This window comes from Rhineura floridana, chromosome 8 (genome assembly GCF_030035675.1).
Source record: "Rhineura floridana isolate rRhiFlo1 chromosome 8, rRhiFlo1.hap2, whole genome shotgun sequence".
In the NCBI taxonomy this organism is placed as follows: Eukaryota; Metazoa; Chordata; class Lepidosauria; order Squamata; family Rhineuridae; genus Rhineura; species Rhineura floridana.
In genome coordinates, this window is record NC_084487.1 from 120,505,989 (window position 1) to 120,531,476 (window position 25,488).

General features: G+C 42.3%; 1 protein-coding gene across 1 annotated transcript in view; it reads right to left on the reverse strand.

Moving 5' to 3' along the window:
* GRM3 (glutamate metabotropic receptor 3) overlaps positions 1 to 25,488 on the reverse strand; it is a 61,409-nt gene that overhangs the window by 24,972 nt on the left and 10,949 nt on the right. Inside the window, exon 2 of the mRNA XM_061637874.1 lies at positions 20,528 to 21,383. Coding sequence (XP_061493858.1) covers positions 20,528 to 21,383 — 856 coding nt within the window. The remainder of the gene's footprint in view (positions 1 to 20,527; positions 21,384 to 25,488) is intronic.

The window sequence follows — 25,488 nt, forward strand, 5'->3', positions numbered from 1 at the left end:
TATTTTTTCATCATGGCATGCTTTTTTAGGAATGGAAGCTAGCTGATTAGAGAACAAATTCAACACATTTCTGTCTTTGATGCCTTGTAGAAAAATCAAGACACTAACTCTGTGGGCACACTAGTCGCCTACAGCAAAGCGTTTCCATTAGCCACACCTGGAGGGGTAACGGGTTGATCTGCCGATCAGCTGCAAAGTCTGTCTGAAGTGAATTAAAAAAAATCACTTGAGCTGATCCTGCCAGGTTTTACAGTAAAAAGGAGAGGGGTCTGACTGGCATCATGTGCACCTGTTTTCAGAAAAGAGAGGTGGATATGCACTGGAATGGACAGAGCAGTAAGTGTGTCTTTACTTGAAGCTGGGAAAGGCTGCAATAAAGGTTTGGTAACTGGTTCATCACACATCTGGGATAAGTTTCAGTTCAGGACTAGAGTCTAGAGACTTCATTGCACTGCACAACACAAATATGCCTCCCAAAAGAGAGGAAATGGCATACAATGTCCTGAGATGATACTTTTATATTTTTCATTTGGCTGGCCACCAAGTAGCGTTATTCAAGAGCAAACCCTGTAGACATAACATCCGGCCCAGCTTCTGAAGCCCTTGCTGCTAACACAATGGCGGACTTAGAAATAATAATCCATGGTGCAGAGTTAGTTTTTCATCCCACAGAATCAATTTAAGATGCATGCTTCTTTCTTGGGTGGAAAAAATCACCCAGGGCTCACACTCACTGCGGCTACTATTGGGAATGATCGATCTTAAAAAAAAATCTGCCACAGATTTTTTTAAAAAAGGTGTTATGGTGTCATGGTTTCCATTTACCTCCTGTGTGAAAGCCCTTCAAGTTTGTGATCACATTCCAATCAAATAAAGATTATATCATGATTTGGCTGCATAACTCACACATTCAAACTGTCTCCTTAGTTAGTGAGGTGTAATCAGCAGCCTGATTTAGGTGTCATAGAAAATGTGGAAATTCCACATGTGAAGGGGGCTATGGGGATGAGCTCACTAGCTCTGTTCTCCATCCCCACTGCCATCTGCAGGTTGCAGGGTGATGAAAAGGGAGCCATCTGTACTGATGGAGACTCCCCGTGTGATGTAGAACCCTGGAAAATCAGGGCTCTATGTTTATTAATGTGGTGAGGGGGTTTGAGAGTGTTGAAGAAGCTGAGAGCAAAGCCATCGGGAGTCTAGACCAAGAGGCTAGACTCCTAGCAGGGGCACCCAAGGCGGAATGGTCAAAACTGAAACACCAGACTAAGATGCATCCAAACTCAGAGGAAGGCAGTGGTAAACCACCTCTGAATACCTCTTACAACAAAAACCCTATGAAATAAGCAGATAAGAGAAAAATCCACTCATTTGAAAAGTGGTGTTGGAGGAGAGCTTTGCTCATACCATGGACTGCAAAAAAGACAATTGGGTGTTAGAACAAATTAAACCAGAACTATCACTAAAAGCTAAAATGATGAAACTGAAGTTATCATACTTTGGACATATAATGAGAAGACATGATTCGCTAGAAAAGAGAATAATGCTGGGAAAAACAGAAAGGAGTAGAAAAAGTGGAAGGCCAACAAGAGATGGATTGATTCCATAAAGGAAGCCACAGGCCTGAACTTACAAGGTCTGAACAGGGTGGTTCATGACAGATGCTGTTGGAGGTCGCTGATTCATAGGGTTGCCATAAGTTGTAATCGACTTGAAGGCACATAACAACAATAATGTCACACCCTACTTCAGACAGTCACTCACCCTTCAACTCACAGAGGGCAAAGGAGACAGGGACTGAGGGGGCAGAGCTGGCATGCTTGTCCTTGTGGCTGACCCTCATGTGAAATTTCTACATTTCTATAACACCTGAATAGGGCTAGTGAGTTTTCTTTTCCCTTGTTTTTATTTTGTTAAGTGGTGATCTTCCTTTTTGCTGCCTGTATGCCTAATTTTATTCCCAAATAAAATTCCATGTAATTAAAAAAAAAAGCCACAGATTCCGTTAGGGCTTATTTCCTCTGGAGTTTTTCCATACCAAGTAGGGGCTCCTATCCAAATTTGTCTTCAAGCTGTTTTTTAGCAGCCCCCTTTAAAATGTCACTTCCGCCTCCCAAGTCTGAGACAAAAAGCACTGCTCAGGGAGCTGAGAAGAAGCCTCAGACTCCGGTTACCAACATACTTGCTCCAAATCTTGCATCTACACAGGCATACACCAAGCTCTTTTCACTGGTTGGTTGTGAGGCTCTGTATTTACTAGTATCCCCTTGAATTTCATCTGTTTATCATTGGTATTAAATCTGGGATGCAGAGGTATATTTGGTAGGGGAGGGATGGCTTTTTGTAAGCATTTTCATGCCAAAAGGTGTATATTGAACAGTCAGCCTGTGATCTGTGATTATGCCCAAATTTTAAAAACAAAATAAAGGTGGAGATGTTCAGGAAAGGAGAACTGTTTTCTCAAACGGATATGCAAGTAGTGCAACACCCTCACCTCATTTTGCTTCCCCCCATCTCTCTGAGACACAAAGCAGGACTTTCAGGAAGCTGTGCAGTACATTCCAATGGACTGGTTTTTAAGGTTCCAGGGAGTTGTGCAGTCCTTGAGCTAGCCCACAAGGCCATGCCTTGCGGTTTTGGCCAAATGCCTTATTTTGAAACGAATTAGATGAAAAACAGCAAACATTTTGAGGGAGCTAGCAAAAACCCGTTGAAAGAAGTTGCATTTTTAAATAACAGAACAAAACAACATAAATAATTATGGCTAGAGCAAAAGACCCCTAAATGGTTTACAATAAACAGTCGAAAAAAGCTAATAAGATACCAATAAGATATTAAAAAAACAAGGTACATAAAAACATACAAAATAAATAAGTAATTATAAAACACTTATTAAAACCATGTATCAAGACTGCATGTTAAAGTTAAATGCCTGGGTAGGCTTCCTGGAACAAAAAAGGTTTTAGCGTGCGTCAAAAACGATGCAGTGAAGGTGTCTGTCATCTTAACTATGTACAACATTAATATGTACAGGTGTACTACTCTACTTATATCATGGAAATAAATTGGTGTTGCTATAGATGGAAGCTCCAAAGGAGCTCGAGTTGCCAATACCATTCAAATCAGAAATGTGAGAAAGGCTATTGAAATTATTGGACCTAACAGATTTGAATCAGATGGATTAAGCGACATGTTTATTTGGAGAAAAATTGAAAGATATATCTCTCAAGGAATTGAAACCTCTCTTTGACTTTTTGTGGAAAGAATAAAGTAATGTTTATGAGATTTGATGATTAATTAAGATAACTACTGGAGGAAAGTGATTTCATAATATAATTTTAGAGACAGGATTGTTATATATTGTAGACCTATAACTGATCTGCGACAAATCGGAAGTCAACATTTTATTTTATTGTTTAATTGTTTTTGTTTTGTTTTGTTTTTTGTCTTTGAAAATTTGAATAAAAATTAATGATAAAAAAAAGAAATGTGAGAAAGATGATAAGTTCATCCAGCATCAACCCTCATAAATTGCTGAAGTTCATGAAAATGTATTGACCATTGCTCTTCAGCGGATGGGTTGTGATCCACAAATGGCAGTGAATTGAACTAGCTGCCCTACTGGAATGATAGAGGGAGAAAGGGAGAGGAGAAATATGTTCATATGTAAAAAAACCTCAAAAGGTAGATCCCATGAGGGGACTGAGGTTAAAGATGAGCCACAAAGGTTGGAGAGTGAGGCCTGTGTTCTCTCACACAGGTGTAAGAGCAAGGGTCTTCCTTATAGCTAATTATCCATGTGGCATGATGACTCTAGTGTACAGTTAGTAGCAAGGCCTTATCTGGCATAGGACCATAGCTTTAGTAATTATACAGCCACAAGAGTGGCTGTATACCATAGCCAGCATGGATTTTTTGCATTCTGCAATGTTAAATTGAAAATACCCCCCATGTCATTCTGCTGCTTCCCATAAGCTCATTTCAAAACAAAACCTTACAAAATGTATAGTCCTGAACATAGAAAAAATTGCTTAACATCCCACTATGTTTTCGTGGCGATACACAAAGCACTCAGAGAGAATCGAGAGTTCAAAGTGTAAAACAAGAGAAAAAAATCCAGACCCCTGTTGGGGGTCTCATAATTTGTTGGAATTAATTAAAATCCAGCCATGTTCACAGAGTACCTGTCAACACAGTATCAGTTACACCTTATACGTAGGCTACAACCCTACCTCCCTGTTCAACAGCTCCCACTCATAATACATGCCCTGGTCACCTCTCGATTGGACTACTGTAATGCGCTCTACGTGGGGTTACCCTTGAAAACGACCCGGAAATTGCAATTTATACAGAATGCAGCGGCACGCTTACTTACCAACAGCCGCCGCCGTGATCACATTACGCCGGTGTTAGTTGATCTACACTGGCTGCCGGTTGTTTTCCAGGCCCGATTCAAGGTGTTGGTATTAGCCTTTAAAACCCTGTACGGTTTCGGCCCAGTTTACCTGAAAGAGCGCCTCCACCGCCACCAATTATGCTGCCCGACCAGATCAGCCACGCAAGGCCTTCTCTCAATCCCACCAACCAAAACAGCTAGGTTGGTGGGTACTAGGGAGAGGGCTTTTTCTGTGGTGGCCCCCACTCTCTGGAACTCCCTCCCGTTTGATCTCTGACATGCCCCTTCCCTGGATGTATTCCGCAAGGCCCTGAAGACGTGGCTATTTCAACAGGCCTTTGAGATCTTTGGGATGGGTTAATCTCCATGATTTTGTCATCTATTATATGCTGTATATGTAAATGATTTTATAAATGTACTGATGACTGTCCAGTATTTTATTTATTGAGATTAATGTGACTGCATTTGATACTATTGTATTTTATCCCATTTTAATGTACGTCGCCTAGAGTGGCTATCTGCCAGATAGGCGACACACAAATTAATTATTATTATTATTATTATTATTATTATTATTATTATTATTATTATTATTATTATTATTATCCTATTACTGACCTTGCCCCATACTTTGACCCTCACCTGCTGTTTAAAAGTTAAAAAAAATGCATGGCTGATTTTTAATTAAGAAATTTAACATTGGAGTCTATGATAATGCAGGCATGCTCAGTAAGAACCAACTGTCATTGTTCTAATGGCCAGACTCACAGCTGTTTAGCTTGGCTAATCAGGTGGCCACACCCACGCTAGATATTTATTCCACTTTAAACAGTCATGGCTTTTCCCAAATAATTCTGGGAAGTGTAGTTTGTGAAGGGTGCTGAGAGTTGATAGGAGACACCTATTCCCCTGACAGAGCTCCTGTGGCCAGAGTGGTTTAACAGTCAACCCCTCTTCTGGGAATTGTAGCTCTGTCAGGGGAACAGGGCATTTCCTAGCAACTCTCAGCAGCCTTCACAAAGTACACTTCTCAGAATTCTTTGTAGTAAGCCATGACTGTTTAAATTGGAATAAAGGGCCTATGTGGATGTGGCCAGGGACAGCTTTGGTTTACATTTGGGTGGGAAACTACATGTGCCTGCTATAGAATAAAAAGGTGGGGGAAACCCTGAAAAACAATGATACTGTTCACAATGTTTTCCTTTTGGAAAGGAAATGGGCTTTTCCTCTGCTCAGTGTCCACCCATCCAATCTTCTCCCCTCCTTCCCCATCCTTTTCCTCCTCCCTTTTCTCCCTACCCTGACCTTCCTCCTGTTCCCTCCCTCTTCCCCCTCCTCCCTGCCCCCCTGGTCAGTTTCATCTATCCAAAGCACAATTGTACAGGAGCAAATCCCACTGAACTCAAAGAGCATGCAAATGATCAAACCTGCCCTCTGCTCTTCCTCCCTCCTATCCTCTCCCTCTTGCCCCTTCCCTCCTCCTTCCTGTCCCCTTCCCCTCCCCTCCCCTCCCCTCCCCCTCCCCTCCCCCTCATTCCTTCCCCTCCCCTTCCCCTCCCCCTCATTCCTTCCCCTCCTTCCCTCTCCTGTGCCCTCCCCCTTTTCTTCCTCCCCCATGGTCAGTTTTACCTATCCTAAGCATGATTGCATGAGAGTAAATCAATAAGCATGCAAATGATCTTAATAAGCATGCAACTCAATCAGCATGCAAATGATCAGACCTGCCTTTCCCCTCCCCTCCTCACTCTCCTCTCCTTCCCCCGCTCTCCTCTCCTCTTCCCTCCTCCTCCCTTCTTCCTCCACTCCCCCTCTTCATTCTTCTTCCTGCCTCGCCCACTCCAGGCCTCCCTCCCTCTTCTCCTCCTCCCCCGTGGTCAATTTCGACTACCCTAAGCATGATTGCATGGGAGTAAATCCCACTGAACTCAATAAGCATGCAAATGATCAGACCTTATGCACCATATGCTCAGAAGCACGTTACCAAATTCTTCCAAGCCACACAGCAAGTGGGTTAGACTGTGAAACACCAACCCAAATTGTGTTTGCATTTTGACAAATTTGTAGGGCAGTACAATATCTCAAGAGAGGAGGTCAGGTCTCCTGCTCCCCTGGTGCATTCACTATAGCTGCCCAATTTCCCTGCTTCTTAAAGTTTGATAGAAATATCTGTTGGCTATAGGTACGTTCTTAAACTGCAAGGGTCTCTGGCCTATTAGTGAACTAATTTTATTTCACATTTACTTTGATTTTTCTGACACCTTATTTTAAAAAATCTAATAAAAATTCAGCTGAAGAGCTCAACTAGTGCATATGGGGTATGGCTTTTTTTATTGTGCTCAGAAGCCAGGGGATGAATGTCTGCTGCAGGCCAATGACTCCTTTTTGCTTCTTTACCTGAATAAAATGGTTACCATGGAAATGGGTTCTCATGGCATTTTTTTCACTTCTTGAAGTCCAGCAAATCCCACAAGTAAAAAGCAAGGCAGCTTTTTTTTAAAAAAAAAGCAGAGAAAGGGTAGGGCTAAGGGACAGTGAAGGAAGATGTACCACAAGTAATTTATTGAAACTTTTTTAAAAAAGAAGACCTGTGTGAGGTAAATTTAGCTCAGTATCCACTACTTTCTGGGACCCTTTACTCATATTGAACAAATGCTTTGCCTCTAAAAGGCATGAATAAGGATGGACAAATCTGTCAGTATTATTTTCTCTCAGTTTCTCAGATTTCCACCTCTGTTAAGTTCAGTTTGCTGCATTTCAACATCCATTTGTGACTTAAAAAAAAAAAAAAAGTCCTCACAAAGGTTCATCAGCATCTTAGTGTGTGTTTCTCCTAATATATACATCTTTGTATGCATATTTGCCTAATTATTAGAATTATTATTATTAGAATTATTAGAATATATTTTTTATTACCCGCCCTTCACCCACTGGTCCTAGGTTGGGTTATGACAATTTTAAAAAACATAAACAGTTAAAAACAACTTAAACAAGAAATATACACATTTTTAAAGCAATTTTGCCTAACATAACGCATTTGGGTATGCTATATTATTAATATATACAACTTTACGCACACGTTCCTCTAACGTGCACACTTTTGCAGACATGCTTTGGGTGGAGAATTGCATTGCAAAATTTGGTGAAGTATGAATTTTGAAAGATGGCTGCATTTCTGTTCACATATCATTTTGGAAAGCCAAATTTCTTCCCTATCCCTGCTCATGAGTAGAAACGCTCAACCCAAAGCATACCTGTCCGTGTAGCACACTACATAATGGAACGCAATTTTTAGTTAATGTGATGCCTTTTCCATAATTGTACACCAATTGAGGGCCTCCCTCTCCTTGGAGATATGATTAACCCCCTGAGTATTGCTTTTTTGTTGCCATCTGAAGCTACATTTATTAATTCAGGTTTTGAGGAGAATCTGAGAAACTGAGACTGTAAGGCCATACATGATACCCAGAAGTCACTGAGATGATCGAGTCTACTGCATGTGTTTTATGATTTAAGATTGCCTAGTATTTATTTATTCGTGTGGTGTTTTATGTATTGCTTTATACTGCCCCATAATTGTCAGATGAAGAATGGTTTAGAAATAAAAATGATGATGATGATCCACAGGACACTGCCTTATACTGAGTGAAATCACTGGTCCATCTCACTCAGTGCATTATTTGCCCTGACTGACAGCGGCTCTCCAGGATTTCAAGCAAAGAATCTTTTCCTGGCCCTACCTAGAAATTTCATTGATTGAACCTGGAACTAGGAATGTCAGAAGAATCTGTTTTAAACAGATTTATTCATGGATTTTGGTGGTTCTGCTCTGAGCAAGCTTTGCTTATATCTGATCGCCTATTGCATTGAGTGTCTACTTATGGTCAAGCCACTCAAAAAGCCTGACTATTTATTTGCACAATTATGCACAAAAGTATAGTAAACACTACATAAAAGAGTCAAGACCCACGCTGTACTATAGTTCTGCAACATCACTTTATAAGGATACAAATAGATACCTATTTTATACACTAATATGCATTGTTGTATTTCTGTGGTGGTTACCTCTGGAAACCTTGAGGGTATATGCATATAATATGCATATAGTATTATAAGCATAACAATACGTATAATATGTGAGAATTATTCATAGTTTTAGCAGAACCAGGGAGAAAAACTCTGACCTCGTAGAGATTAAGGAATGAGATGGGAATGAGAAGAAATCGGTGTGGATACACTCCTGTTTTTCAGAAAATTCCATCTCAGCCTAGGACCTTTTGCATGCAAAGCACATGCTCTCCTACTGAGGTCTGTCCATTCCCCATATTCTCTGTCTTGGCCAATTAAATCACTCCATATGGCAGTTTTTGCGATGTGGCAAACCTTTTGTTTACAATGATATATCAAGTGCCACCATGGTCATGAAAAAGATTTCTCTACTCTCTTCCCCCCATTTCTTAGCTATGACTTTGTATTCAGAGTGAACACATGAAAAAGGGAGATGCGACTGATGTCTGCTAGCATGCTGTTCAAATCTGGACTGTTTGCTCCTATGCAAAATAAAGCAGAATGAAATGAAAATGGGGGCCTTCCTGTTCAAGAAGCATTCTGCCCTATACAGAAACTGGTCCCTCATTGCAGCAATCAGCTTCTGCTTTAAAGGACATCTGCAACACAACCCTCAGGATGGTGCCTCCCACTTGGAAAGAGCACTTGAGAGAGTTAGTGCAGTGTAGTGGTTAGAGCGTCACACTAGGATTGTGGAGATCCAGGTTCAAATCCCCACTCCGCCATGAAACTCACTGGATGACCATGGGCCAGTCACTATTTCTCAGCCTAATCTACTTTATGAGGATGTTGTGAGAATAAAATTTGGAGGAAGAGCTAGGTATGCAGCCTTGAGTTCATTGGAGGATGGGACAAAGTTCTAATAAATAATAAAATAGATGTGCTGCTGCTCTTTGGGGAAAGGCCATAGCTCAGTAGTAGAGTATCTGCTTTACATGCAGAAGGTCCCAGTTTCAATCCTTGGTGTCTCCAGGTAAAGCTGGTAGAGACCCCTATCTGAAACCATGGAGAGTTGCTGCTGGTCAGTGTAGTCAATAGAGAGCTAGATGGGCCAATGGGACTGGCTTGGTATAAGATAGTTTCCTATGATCATGCTGCATCAACTCTTTTAAAAGAGACAAGCACTTTGCAAAGAGAAGAGATGGTTCATGTTTTCAGAATGAAATGTGATTCATCCCACGCCTCCAGGGAAATGCTGCTTTTTTTGAGAACACATCCCCTGAAGTGGCACTTTTAGCTGCCAACAACAAAACACCCCATGAAAATGTGGTGCAAATGTAAAATAAAGCCACCAACTGTGCTGTTTGGATGGTGGGGATATTTTATTTCCACAACAAGGTGACTCATAGAAAAGGGGACTGCATAGAAAAGAGGTGAAGCACCTGCTAAAGTAAACGAAGCCTTCTCTAGCCAGAGGAATACATAGCTAAAAGCTTTGCCCAATACAGCTCTAGATGTGGGAAACTGGAGCGCTGTATTAATATTGTCTTGGGATGGAGATGCACATCTGTTTGCAAATGAAAAAAAAGACACGTCCAAGGAGTTCAGTTGCACTTTCAGATAGGGATGGATGGATGGATTAGTCTATGTCAGTTCTGCGTGTATTCCCTCATAAATCTGTTCCATCCCATTATTGCATCAATTGGTCATATTGTTTTTAAAGCATAGACATTCATATCGAAATACACATTTAAATACTTATTTTTGAACCTGCTTTCTCACAAAAGGTGCATTTCTAAATGTATTTTCTCTCAAAATATGTATTTCTAAATATATTCTGTCTTAAATAATGGATTTTGTATGCATTCTGGTACATTTTGTGAGCAAAGAGCTGTATTGCAACATTTGGAGATGTGTGAAATCCGAAGGATAACTGTGTACTGATCCACACATTAGTCTAGGACAGGGGTGGGAAACTGTCTTCCCTCCACCACACCACCATGGGCCAAGTTTGATATGTGGGTGGGGCTGCCCACCTCGCAATCACCTGACATCACAATGATGTCATTAGCTCAACCATGTCTTCATGACTTGACTAAAATGGCCCGCAGGCCAAATGGTAAGGCCTGGTGGACCTAATTAGGTCTGTGGGCTGGAGGGTCTCCACTTCTGGTCTAGCAGGTGATGATCAGGACAGTACATATCAGAATTAACCAAGAAAGAATTCCTCAAGCACCCCTACTTACAGATGTGCATACCATTCTGAAGAAAGCTGCTTCTGATTTCATATCCCCTTTACTAGAGCAGGGCATTGTTCATGAGTGGGGCCTGTTTCCACTGGAATTTGTTCGTTTAGTTTTTTCCTATATTTTAAATTTTTATGTGGCACTGAAATGATGGTTTGTTTGTGCAGTTATCTCTTTTGAATTCTTGTAGATCAGTTTAAATAACTGAGGGCACAGAAGATAACTGATAGATTAAATAATAGAACTTTCTAGAATCTCTATTTGAGAAGAATACAGGTTTCTAGAATCTCTGCTCCAGAAGCATGCTAAAGGGGGTAATGCTTGGGTACCCTTTAATCCTAATCTAGCATCATGACCCTGATCCAATTTGCTTCTTGCAATGACTGCTTTTAAGGAAAGAAAAAATGTACCACCACAGCACAGAAGTATTGGTAGAACTATTGCAAGAAAAACATCTGAGTACAGTCTGCCTCCCACTGAAGCCAATGGCAGACCACTGATTTAAACTAGGCTGGACCACATCTCTGAGCCTGGTTCAGGGAACTACTCTTTTGGGAGGGACTGAGAGTTCAACCCCTTCATCCCCCTTGGCCGATACCTCCGAAGAACCCTCAACCACAAGTCTCAGTTCACTGGGCCCCTCCCCTGGATCCCAGGCCGCCTCCTCCTCAGACCAGTCCTGCCACGAGTTCTCCATGGGGCTCATGACAGACTCCAACCAGTACTGTAGTGGCAAATTCAGACGTGCAGGTTCCCTTCATGATAGTCACAGCCATGCCCTCTTGTTTTGCCGTTGGGTTGAGAATAAGAACCTTGTTAAAACCTTCTCCCACAACAGCAGAAATTCCTAGGAGCCAATCAGCATGAAAGGAGAGAGTGTTAGTTACTGAGAAAAGTCTTGGCTTCAATCAGCAGGTAAGGAAAATTGGCCCCAATCAGCAGGAAAGGACGAAGCACATTCAAAGACTCTTCTCAGTTGTTAACACACTCCCCTTTCATACTGATTGGCTTATAGGATGCTAGAGACATAGTGACCCTGCTGGGACCCTGCTCCCAAAAAAGTAAGGGGTCTAAGACACACACCCCCGAGACCCCAGACGATTACACTCTTGACTCCAACGTAAAACTGTTGCATTAAAACTTATCAAGAAATTCAGTTCTTTCACAGGTGGCCTAAGCTAAGATAATGGGTTGTTATTATATCACATGTATTAGTTAGCTTACCAGTGCTTACTTTAATGTCAAAACTGCTTTGTGAATGGTCACTGCAATGATGCACAACATATTTAAGCTTTACATTTTAAACATTACATAATTCTCACAGTCTGTATTTTTTTGCATTTATTTTCCCTCTGATTTCTCTGCTTACTCCCCCCCCCCGCTAACTTAGGATAATACTGCTAACTTAGGATAATACTGCTAACTTAGGATAATACCTGCTAACTTAGGATAATACTGCATACATCTGACAAAGAAGACTGTACTCCATGAAAGCTTGTGGAACCTTACATTTGATAGTCTTTAAGGTGCCACAAGACTCTTTGTTGTTTTTGCTGCAATAGCAAAAACCCCTCTGGAAACAGCTGCCCCTCTGAAAATTGTTACCCTGGTGCTGTAAACTACATGCCGTTTTTTTGTATCTGTTTCTAAGTCAGCCACCTAATCAGAGATATTTCTACTGCATCTTGCCTTAACCTGTTAATTGATCAGTGACCTGTTTAAATGAAAAAGTATCTCAGGGCAGGTGAGTACTTGAGCATCCTGGATGAAACTAAGAGTCTCTGTTGACTGAATTACAAAGATAAATAACTGCAAATGCCTTTGGTGCTATTTTTATGTCTAGCTATATAAATCAAGAGACAACCAGCAGTTCTACTGAAATCCAAGGAAATGTCAGGAAAACAAACACAGATGTCAGTTTACAATGAAGCAGTCAGGATGAGAGAGGACAGGTAGATCTGTGAGCTGCCAAAGAGATGACATGAATGAGGGGTTTTTTGTCTGTGGGGGAAGGGGAGTTAAAAAAAAATTTAAAAATGAGGCATGGCACTAGCCAGGGAACTCTGCAAGGTTTCTTCACAACCCAAGATCAAGATTCACTCAGAAGCTTTAGAAACAGAAGAATCAGCTGTTGAGTGCTGACAGGTAAGACAGCAAAGGAAGAATAATTGCCATACAATCCTTCGCTTGCTGGTCTTCTCCATCTGAACGCCACTCATCCTACACAGATGGCAAGGTGGCGTTCTCCCTCGCAGCTCAAAAATATTCAGTAATGCTCTCTGTCCCCGTGAGGTTTGTGTGTCAGCTTTGTTTCCTTTCACACCTGACTCTTCTACAGAATGGGGAAATGCGAAAAATGCGAAAGTGACTCAGTCTCTGGAAATAACGCTCGGTCGTCAGGGAAATGATGCAATGTGGGTACAGTTGTGCCACACCACTGTTCATCCTGCCGGGATGCATTTTGTGGAACTTGTGTGCTGTAACAAAACAATACAAAATTCCAAACACTCTCTGCTATTTGCATGGTGCTTGGAACCCTTACTGAGCACAATGGAATGCTTTGGCATTGAGATGTTTCAAGTAGTGCTGTCACCCAGTAAAAGTAAATGTAGTCAATCATATGTATTTTAGTCTGTAGTCTTTTAAAACACAGGGGTTGTCTGCAGTGCTGCATGACTGGCATTCTGCACATGCAATGGGTCTTCTCCTTCTTCTCCTCTCCCTGTGCCCCCCACATCTGCTCCAAAGGGTCCCCCAACCCTCTGGGGAAGATTTGGAGGGTGTGCTGCAGGGGGCTGCAGAGGAGAGGAGGGGGAAGTTTGATTGCACAAGTGGAACTGAATACAACCATATATATTTATTTCAATAATATCCTGCCTTTCCTCCAAAGAGCACAGGGTGGCGTACATGATTCTACCTCTATTCTCTCCCCACAACATCTCTGTGAAGTAGGCTAGGCAAAGAGAAAGTGACTGGTTCAAAGTCATCCAATGAAGTCCATGGCTGAGTGGGCTTTTAAATTTTGGACTACATATTCCTAGTCTACTTGAAACACTGGGAATGAAATTGGATGGGTGGGTCAATGTGCTGTGCTTACACATGTCAGTGCTCTGTCAGTGTGGGCCAAGCCACCTTGTGCCAGGGCAGGTTTTACCTGCTCTGCAACAGCGTCCCCACATGCAGTACTTTACTTGTTCTCGATACAAGTGAATGATAGCCATTCACTTACTCTGTACATGAAACATTATTGATCCATTGCTCCAGACATCTTGTAAGCTTATATATTTTCCCCTGACCAAAAGATAGGACACTGTTATTACTGAAACAGTGGTGGCAGAGAAGTAAGATTTCTTCATCCCTGTGACCACCGCAGAGTAAGATGAAAGTTGGATTCTTGCCTGTCTTCAGTCATATTCATGAAGTGTCTTCCAGCATTTGAGTTCTAATCATTGGCCTTGACATTCCATCGCCCCAGCTCCTCAGAATACCAAGGAGCTGACACAACTCGATGAGTGGATCAAGGATGTTTGATAGTGATCATGTTGATGGCCCTGGTAATCTCCTCATTCCAAGCAGAGACTAGGGCCACAACAGAATCACTTTCAAAGCCTGTAGGAAAATCCCAAGAGCCCCCCCCCCACATTTTTATAATACAGCTTTATTGGTTTTCATGATACTGTTTTACTGGTTTTCACATCTGTACCTCTGTTTTTATGTTGTATTTTTTGCAAACTGCTTAGAGATTTTTAAATAGCAAGGGGTTTAGAAATGATTTTACATGAGGCAATATTTTACATCAGAGGCAATGTGGCGTAGTAGTTAGAATGTTGGACTAGGAGACCAGGGTTTAAAACTCTGCTCAGCCATGAAGCCTGCGGGTGACCATGGGCCAGTTGCAGTCTCTCAGCCTAACCTACCCTCAGGGTTGTTGTGAGCATAAAATGTGGAGGGGGGGGAGAACCATGTATGCCACCTGGAGCCCTTTGGAGGGAAGATGGGATATAAATGTCATAAATAAATAAGATTTAAAAATGAAATAAAGAAGAAAATTAAGTGGTGAATTCTATCACATCATTGGTATAGAGGGCAACATTGCTTGTGATGACCATGGCCATTGCTCTTAACTGCATGCCTATCCACCCTGGGTTCTACTTTTTAGTCATGTTTGTTTGTAATGTGATGTCAGGATATGCCAGGTTAAAGACAAGGCGTTATAGATAGACAAGGGGCACACAATTCCTTCTAGTAATACTGGATTTGATATTCATTAAGGTAAGGACACTTCCAAAACAGTCCAACAAGGCCTCTGGGAGCCATGGAATGTGAGGGCTTGGCCTGCTTGAAGTAAGTACCCCTGGAGGTAAGGATTAGGATCAAGAGGATGTGTGATGTGAGGTTTAAAAAGCTCCCCTCCTGCACTATGTGAGGAGATTTCAGAAGCGAGCAAAGAAAAAAGTGTGATTCCCCCCCCCCATTCCACCTTTAAAACTTTCTCCATCCATGTAGGTACCAAATGTTGCTACAATGCTTAGGGCTAGCACCAGCCTGCCAAGGGCCCTCAGGCACCAGTTTGCTGTGGGCCCCCACATCTCCCCTGTGTGTGAGCACACACACTTAAATGCGCCCAGTTGTGCCACCTTGCATGCCAGCGTTCATGCCTGCCATCACCCAAGATGGCAGCGTGGATGTGCTTTGATGCCTTGGCCACCATCTTAGATGATGGCAGGCATGTGCACACAGTGTGCTGACATGTGAGGTGGTGCAACTGGGTGTATTTAAGCACATGCTGGCTGCACATGCATGCAAGGCTGATGTTGGGTGGGAGAGTGGAGCTCCCACTCTGCAATCTGCGCCAGCATCCGGACTGTGACCTGATGCTGGCAGGAACCACAGAGCAGGACCTCCAACCTCCCAGTCTCAGCCACAGGGGCCCTCGGCCAGCAGCAGTGCCCTCAGCCAATGCTTGATGTGGCCGCCCACTGGCACTGAGCCTAACAACACTCATTCTCGTCTGGCTGGAGACCTAACCTGACACACTCTTGTTAGGGGCTGGGGGTGCACTGCAACATTCTGGTGCAGGTCCCCACTTGTCATAGTCTAATCCTAAAAGGCTGAACAAATCTACAGCATGCAGCTTTTTCTCTCAACAGTGAAGACAGCATCTTATAACCAATGCTCAACCATTTTACAAGACTGGATTATGATTATATTGCTAAGGAAAAATCCAGTGAATCTCATTTTATTTTTGTTATAACACAGAGATGTAAAGATGCCATACACAATTGCATTCCTGTGCACAGTTACTCATGCATATGTGTCTTCCAAATCAGTGGAACTTGTGTGAAGAGTTAGATCACTGTCACAACTACAACGCATGCATCACCAAATGACGAATATTGTCAGCCCGCCAGATCAATAGATCTCATAATTGCAGGCTGCTCCGCAGGTTCGCCCTGTACTGTGAAATATTGATTACCTAACAAGTTTGAATCAAATGGCAAAAATGATCCATAATAAATTATCAAAGCTAGTTAATCCAAAAGCTGATTCTCTCAATTATGCAGACTGATTGAGGGCCTGTTTTGTTAAATAATTCATACTCACATTTGCCAGGACAAAAAAATTGCTCCCTAGTGAGACACTAGACAGCAATACCTTAGATATAGTATTTGTGGACAGAATAGTGGAAACAAGCTGCAATGAATAGAAATCTGCACTGCAATGAATAGAGAACCCAAATAGAGAATGTTCAGGAGAGCTATGGTAGGGATAATTAGGAAAGGTATTGAAAATAAAACAGCCGATATCATAAGGCTGTTGAATAAATCTATGGTGCGGCCGCATTTGGAATACTGTGTACAGTTCTGGTCGCCTCATCTCAAAAAGGATATTGTAGAGTTGGAAAAGGTTCAGAAGAGGGCAACCAGAATGATCAAGGGGATGGAGCGACTCCCTTATGAGGAAAGGTTGCAGCATTTGGGGCTTTTTAGTTTAGAGAAAAGGCGGGTCAGAGGAGACATGATAGAAGTGTATAAAATTATGCATGGCATTGAGAAAGTGGATAGAGAAAAGTTCTTCTCCCTCTCTCATACTAGAACTCGTGGACATTCAAAGAAGCTGAATGTTGGAAGATTCAGGACAGACAAAAGGAAGTACTTCTTTACTCAGCGCATAGTTAAACTATGGAATTTGCTCCCACAAGATGCAGTAATGGCCACCAGCTTGGATGGCTTTAAAAGAAGATTAGACAAATTCATGGAGGACAGGGCTATCAATGGCTACTAGCCGTGATGGCTGTTCTCTGCCACCCTAGTCAGAGGCAGCATGCTTCTGAAAACCAGTTGCCAGAAGCCTCAGGAGGGGAGAGTGTCCTTGCACTCGGGTCCTGCTTGCGGGCTTCCCCCAGGCACCTGGTTGGCCACTGTGAGAACAGGATGCTGGACTAGATGGGCCACTGGCCTGATCCAGCAGGCTGTTCTTATGTTCTTAGCTATAATGACATACCTCCCTCCTTGTTGGTTTTTTGCCACAGCATTAAGAACTTCAAATTTAGGAATGATTTTGACTTTTAGAAGGTGGATTGGACTGCTTGGACTTGCCCTAAGTCAGGGGGCTAGCCAACACTGTGCCCTCCAGATGTTTAGACTGCAACTCCCATCATTCTTGACCATTGGCCTTGCTGAGTGAGGCATAGAGGAGCTGTTCTCCAATAACATCTGGAGAATACCACGTTGGCTACCCTTGCCCTAATTGGCATGTAATCTTTTCTTCTCCTTTACATATTTTACATTTACAGTTGCTACTTTTAAATGGTTTTAATGGTTTTTAGTTCTTGGCTTGCTATTTTTGTTGGCTTTTTGCTTCTATTTGTGGGCTCCTACTGGGAGGAAGGGCGGGATATAAATTTAATAATAAATAAATAAATTTTCTTGGGTTTTGATTGGATTTTATTATTTCTGTTGTCAACCACCTGGAGTTGCACAAGGAAGGGTGGGACATAAGTAATAATAAATAAATTTCCCACCTGCCACAGCCATCCCCCCCAGCCCTCTCCCCCACTTGACATCCCACTGAGCTTTGGAGATGCTCCAAACACGTCTGAGGCCTGTGCTGGGTAGGCGGTGGCAGTAGCTTTGTCCCTGTTGTAGTAGACGTCAAAGAAGCTAAGCAAAAAGGGGGATGTCCTGTTACAGGGAGAGCCCAAACGTTTCTCCAGGCTCCGGAGAGGGGCAGAGGCTCTCACTAGGTTAAAAAATGCACTTGCCAGCGGTTAGCTGGTAAGTGCATTAGGAAATCTCTACCTGGGTGAAGTATTTCCCCTCAGTGAAAGATGTCGTTTGTGTGGAGATTTTTTTAAAAAAAAATCCTTTCAGAGACTTTTTGCAGGTATCTATTTGTTATTCATATTTAGCATTTTTAGTGGGGTTTTTTTGGTAAAACATGAGGTGCTGGTTCTCATATCTTGATTCAAGCGCTGTGGGTGCAAGCACAAAATGGTTGTCATGGGCAGCCAAAGAAGAGGCGCTGGTATTCCGTACTAGTGAGAACCATCACAAAAAAAGCGCTGACCATTTCTATAGCAACGTTCATGAACTTTTTACTTCTCATTTACCTTTGAAACAAAGAGGTTAAATTCAGTACACAGGAACATAGGAAGCTGCCTTATACTCAGTCAGACCCACCGGTCCATCTAGCCTAGTATGGTCTATATGAGGTAACCTTGACCCTTCAGATGTTTCTGAACCACAACTCTCATCATCCCTGGCCATGCTTGGTGGGGCTGATGGGAGTTGTAATTCAGCAACATCTGGAGGGCCAAAGGATCCCCTGCCTGGTCTGTATGGACTGGCAGTGGCTCTCCAGGATTTCAGGCAGGAGTCTTTCCTAGTCCTACCTGGAGATGCTGAGGATTGAACCAGGGACTTCTGCATGCAAGCTAAAAGCTCGAGCTATGGCTATTCCTCAATATCAGCAGGGCCATTGACTTCTGGGAGACCTAAACTATTTCAGTTCTTGTAAGAGCTGGATTTAAGATTTCTTTTTCCCTTTGGTATGATTTCCCTTGCAGAATGATGTGTTAGCTAAGCCCAGGAATCCTCAACAGCTCTGCACCATGCCCCTTCCCTGTCAGTATGCAACTGCCTCTCCATTTCCCCCTCAATAACTTCCTTTTCCTGTCTGAAGCCTTTGGATAGGAGAACATTACATTCACTCAAGAGTAAGGATGGAAGGATCTGCGAATTTCGATTGTCTCAAGTTCTGTTTTTTCTAATCTTAAATTCAGTTCTCCATATTTCTGCAGCAATTTGTGGGTTTTTTGGGTTTTTTTAAACCCTCATGAAAATTCTTCAGCATGTTAGTGTGAATTTCTCCGAATAAAAACTGTTTTTGTATGCAGTTTTGACTATTGTACTGTACACATTTTTGCAAGACATTTATCCTAATATAATGCCTTTTCATGTTATTTTCACCAATATATGCATTTGTATGCACACTTTCCCCTGATGTATGCATTTTTGTATATATAGCTTGGCTGGAGAACATCATTGCAAAATTCAGAGAAGTGCGAATTTTGAAGGATGGCTGTGTTTCAGTTTTTGTATTGTTTCAGAAAGTGCAAATTTTAGCTTTAAATGTGAACTGAATCGAATTTCTCCCCCATGGCTAGTCAACAGATAGTTTTTTGGCAGAAATTTTACATTCTGCTAGTGAGTGGTCCCCATTCTACCATCCATGCCTCATATAGCATTATTTACCACGAGGCCAACAAAAATGTGGAACATACCATGTTTACCATGATGGGGGTGATCCTCACAGTAAATCTGCTGGTTGCAAGCAAAATGGGGGATCACTCTTGGCACCCTCTTAGCATATGCAGTCTTGTTCTGTGTACCACAGAGTATCTGATATGCTCTATGGCTAAACCTATCTTGACTGTTTTATGCTCTGCTTCCTGCCCTTGCTCGCTGCTCAGGTAAGGGTGTGTGCTTGTAGTTTTCATGGTTTTAAAACAATGAAAACCACTAGCCTAAGTTCCTGACTCCATCCCTCCAACATTTGCCAACTCATTTCCCACTGTAGCCTTCTTAAAAACAGAACCTGAGGAGACCATCACAAAAAGCAAAGGAACAAGGGCTCTCTGCCTCCCGTGTAATTTGAGCAGTGTTTCTGTTCCTTTTCACTAGATTATGAATTTACCCACCCATTGGCTTGCACTTTCAAGGAAGTACCAGTTCCCACTAATACATGACATGCACATTGGCCTGTTCTCCAAGTTTCCACTGGTTTCTGAGGAGGTCCCTATTCCCTTCAAAACAGGCACTTTTGAATATGGAGGAGCACTTGCTGCAAGAACTTTATGTTAGTGATGGGGAACCTGTAGCTCTCCAGATCTTGCTGGACTGTAACTCCTGTTGGCCATGCTGACTGGGGATGATGGGAGTTAGATGGAGGACCACACTATCCCCATACCTGCTTTATGTGAACATGAACCAGTCTCTGGGTTAGGCAACTGACCATGATCACGAGAAGATAACGGCATATGGGGGCGTAGTTCCATTTATTGCTAAATAACCTCTTTCTGCTGAACCATAACTCACTCTGTCATAGAAATGGCAACAAAGTTTGCCCGATTCAGGCTGAGAAATGAACTCTGGAATAAAATAAAATCCCTGCCAAAAAAGAAGAGGAGAGTATTTACCAGTCCTGATCTTTTTCTCCCACTCTGATCAAAATCTGAGCAGAAGATGAATTCCCAGCTTGCCTTTCAACTGCGTCCGCTGCCTACCTGCTACAAGCAACAACAAAGCCAGTGTTTAATGCCTTCCCATTACAGTAACATTTTTATAGTGCCGCCATCAAGGGCAGTTGTTAATGGCTTTACCTGTAAAGTTGACTTTCAGTAGGTAGTCTTTGTAGAGTTTCTTGCCATCCAAATGCTTCATGGCATCGCAGAGCTTGGTAGTGTTTGGGCACAATGTCCGTTGCATTTTATGCAAGGCATGGGCCATTGCATATACCGCATTCACAACAAACATGATCTTGGACTCTTGTTCATAGTTGGAACTATTGATAGATAAATGCTTGTCACAAACTTTTCTGTGGGGTTTTCTGTTCTGAAGGGTGCACTGAAATTTTTGCTCCCAAAAATCTTTGTACCAGGGATTGCGATGATTGGTGTAAGGAGTGAGGCTTTGGAAATATTGGTCAAATTCTTTAACTGGATGGGAAGCAAGCTCGAGAGTTATTGCACCATATGCAACATGCTCATTGCCCTTCACAACACTCTCCTGTGCCCCCCACCCATCACTGGCAACCCACGTAAAGGAAACGTTGAGTCGATTGGCTGCAGCAATGAGCTCTCGAGAGTCGTCACTGCGCATGAAGAGAACGATAACTTTTGCATTGGATTTCTGGAGTAGCTCTCTGATGACACTGTCATAGGATTTTCGAATATTTGAGCGACCAACCTTCTCAGAGGTGGCAATGCATATATTTCGGAGGCGGGCCTCTTGTTCGAATGCTTCAATCCCTGTTTCGCCATAGTCTCCTTCAGAAGCAACTGTTGACACATAGGTCCAGTTAAAGAACCGTAGGATCTCTGCCATTGCTTTTGCTTGATAGAAGTCAGGGGGTACTGTCCGTGCAAAATAGTCATACCGAGATTTGTCACTCAGCTTGGCACTGGTGGATGCGTAGCTTATCTGAGGAATCTGGAAGAGCCTCAGCAAATTTGCAACCTAGGAAGAAGAACATATATATTTGCTCACATGAACAAATTGCAACCATGAACCAAATGGCAAGTAATAGCAGTTTTACAGAGGTTGGTCCCTGTTCTGTTCTGGCCTGCAGCTGATCCCACTGAAAGTCTCTCCCTGAGTCAATAATGCTGGATGATGGTGTGCAAGTTGCATCTTAAGCTCCCTAAAGAGTTCTGAACATTTTTGTTATCTAAACAATGGTGGCAGATAAAGAAAAGAGAGAAGGAAAGAGGAAGCATGCCAGTTTCCCTAAGGACTTGGGGAGAGGAGGGAGGGCAGGGCATCGGTAGTCAATATCCTTAGGCAGCTGGGAACAGTGTAGATGTATATGCTGGGCCCTCCTGCCCACCCTCTCTCTGGGCCCTGGACCTACTGAGCAGCAGATGGGTGGCTGGGAAGCCACCATTTAAAATTGCTCACAATATCCCAAACTGACACTACACCAGGGCACTGTGGGAAATTACAATTGCAGGAGGGTTGTAGCTACTCACTGCACATTGAAAGCTGTTGCCACCTGCCACTTCTGGAAAGCTCATGGGAGGGGAGAGGGAAGTGCTGATGTTGGAGATGACCCAGTGATGGCACTTTGCCAGGAGCAACTTCACATCTAGGAGGGGGATGTGGACATTCTTTCTGTGCACATCGCCAGTGGCCAGTCTACAAAGCTCATGCCTTTAGGGCCACTTTTCAGATGTATGTGAATCATGCGATGCATCACAGTTGAGATCTGCACATGCAGCCACATGAAGTAGCAGAATTTTTATTTGGTTGAATGGACTATGCCACTTCAAACAGAGCTAGAATTCAAAGAATCCCAGGATTCTTTGGGGGTAGTCATGACTATTTAAAGTGGCTTAATAGTGCCTTAAATGTATAGCGCAGCTGGGGCTTAACTCACAGCTTGCTTGAAGCATGAGCCTCTGGCATGAGTTTGTATTCCATTTTTTAATAACCCACATGTTAAAAAAAACCTCAAAGGAAAAAATAGAAGAGCAAAACTGTTTCTCCTGATACGTTAGATCTCTTTTTGCAGGATTTTGGGTGGTTTTTTTTTTTTACATACATGAATATTTTTAAAACAGCATCTACTATCTGTTGTCTGAAGCAATACAATATATTCTACGCTTTTAGGATTCTGCCACCTCACTCTGCTGCAGGTGTAAACCAGGCCTGAGTGTGTCAAGTGAACTGACTCCACTGAAGAGGATTGTGTTTGAGGGGATCTGAAAGGTTGATCTCTGGTGTTTTACCTTTGCTAGTTTTTCCCACAGGCAAAGCAACTACTTGAAGCTACCATCACCAGGTGAACAACATTCGTGTCTGAATCAAATAAGTTCAAATGTTCTTCAGCATTTTATCCAAAAAGCTGCAAAGTGGTAGACTGAGAAGTCACTGAGTTATTTACCCAGCCCCCAGTTGACAGATATTCAAATTATACAGTGCATTCATGGAAATTTGAGTGCTAAATTTTTTAATTGCATCATTAGGATATTCTAAGATTTTATTGTATTCCCTTAAAACGGATTCTCTAACAACACCGGTGCCTGTGGGGAAAATAATTAAGAAAAAATAACTCTGCAAAATGAAACAGTGCCTGTTTAGGGTTATTGCCTGCCAGCCATCTTGGAAATTAAACTGTAAAAATCTAGCTAAATATTCATTATCTGCTATTATAATACCCTAGGAAGGCAGTGCCTTAAAGGCCCTTATGACTTGATTAGCAAAGCAGAACTATTGGAGTGGAGGCACTTTCTTTCAAAAAAATGCACCTGATTCTTATCTTGTTTACACCATCTTTTAAGCATTGTCATTCCATCTGACGTTGGCGATACGCCATCTTCTCCCAATGCCTTTCTGCCACTGACATAGCTCAGTAATTTGCAAAAATATGTGCTGCCAGTTGACATGCGAGCCCAAAGTACCTACCCACTGAGAAGGCTGTATCTTTGGATGATTCACTGCTGTGGCCTTGGCTTTTTCTGCAGCTCTGCATGAGTGCCTGTCTGGGCTTGCCTTCCTGGGAACTCTGGGAACTGTATCTCTGTGAGGGGCAATAGGTGTCTCTTAACAACTCCCACCACCCTTGACTAACTACAGTTCTCCGGATTCTTTGGGAGAAGCCATGACTGTTTAAAGTGGAATAATAGTGTTTTAAATATATTGTGCAGATGGGGTCTAACTCACAGCTTGCTTGAGGCATGAGCCTTTGGCACTAGTCAAAGGATCCAGCACAAGGGCTCTTGACCTGTGGCTCTCAGGCAGTGGTTCACAGTCCTACCAGTTGGCAGCAATGAACCTGGGCAGAATACGGTGCCACCACAGATCACTTTTTGGGTTATACTGGGGGTAAGGGCATCATTTTCTTTTGTTGTTGGTTTTGTCTTTATGTGTCATGTTGTGGAGAGGAATGATTGGGGGCACTCCTTGGTGAGAGCCGGGAGCTCCAGGGTGGGGAGTCTGTAATTTCCCCCACCTTTTAGTGTAAGTTTAAGTTGGGGAGATAGCAGGAGACGTGAGCTGCTACCTATAGATACAGGCTTGTATGTTTGGTGGGTGGAGCTGGCTCTTTCTGTTGCACTTTGGATCTGCTGGAAGTTAGTATAATATGCATATGGCAGTTGATGTTTAAAAGAAAATGTTATCTAATGTGCTGCTCTAAAATGTGGATTTTTTATTTTTTTTGTATTTGACTTTAATTTGCGATGTTTTTTGGATGTTGTACAGCACTTAGAGATTTTCTTTGAAATATGAAGTGGTTTATAAAGTACCAAAATAAATAAGGGCTAGCTGCAGGGTCCAAATCCTCTTTCCCACATGATAGCTCTACAAGTCAGAAATGCATGATTAGAACTACTGACATAGGACAAATGGATCAGTTTTCATGCAAGAGAATGGACACCTCTAACTTTTTTTAAAAAAAGCTGTAAAGGGTAACATTTAGAAATCAGTGGTGGAACATTATCCCCACATTATTATCCACAGGATATTCTCCAGTGCCCTTAAAATCACCATGTTTCAACAACATTGCTTTTCCCAAAGGGAGGCTTCAGCATGAAGCTGCTGAGTTGGGATTCATTAGGAAACTTGATACTGTTTGACTCTGATACATAAAAGAATGGGAGGGGCTGTTGCACTTTCGGAAGTAATTGTCCCATTTTAAGGCTGGAACTGTGGGCACATTTACAAGGGGGTAAAATCCAAAAAACTCAGTTGACTTATTTCTGAGTTAGCCTGTTTAGGACTGTTTGCCCATCCTTGCAAACCCTCCTAAAGATAGTGAAGAAATGCAAAACAGTTGAGTACTCTGAGCAACTTCACATAATCAGCTTGTCTTGAACTGCCTTAAGGACCATTTCACACATCATTCAGCAACAAATACAGATGGGCTCCAGTGTACACACTTGGCAGGTGTACACATTGTTCATCCTTTTTGTTGCTCTCTTTGTTTCTCTGGTATCATTTGTCCTCTGCGGATTATGGATTACATCATTCCCTAGCCATACCCTTTCTCATCAAGCCACAGTCTGATGAACATGTAATGCAGAAGTTCCCTTCCAGCAATTATTTTTATATTCATTTTAAAAATGTAGGAGTTGTGACAACAATTAAGGATGATGTAAGATCATAAAGCAGTAAAAAAAAATTAATTAAATGTATATCCCATCCTTCCTCCTAGAAGGAGCCTGGGTGGGGTTGCAAAATCTTGAGCTATCACATTTATTTATGACAATTCTATCACACCTTTCTTCCATCATAGAACTCAAAATGATATACATACAGTTCCCAAGTGATTCAGGTACTGACCAGACACAGACCAAGCTTCAGCAAGGTTGTTTTATTGGGTGCCTTCACCATTGCTCTCTAACCTGGTGCCCTCTGGATGTTTTGGACTACAACTCCCATCATCCCTGACCATTGGCTCTGTTGTCTGGGGCTGATGGGAGCAGAAGTCCAAACTTCTGGAGGGCACAAGGTTGGGGAAGGGTACTTCAGACTATGTCTTTTGTCCTCTCTTGATATATTGGTTCCATAAATGAATATGTTAATTCATCTGAGACATTTTATTTCTTCAAGCATTCTTCCT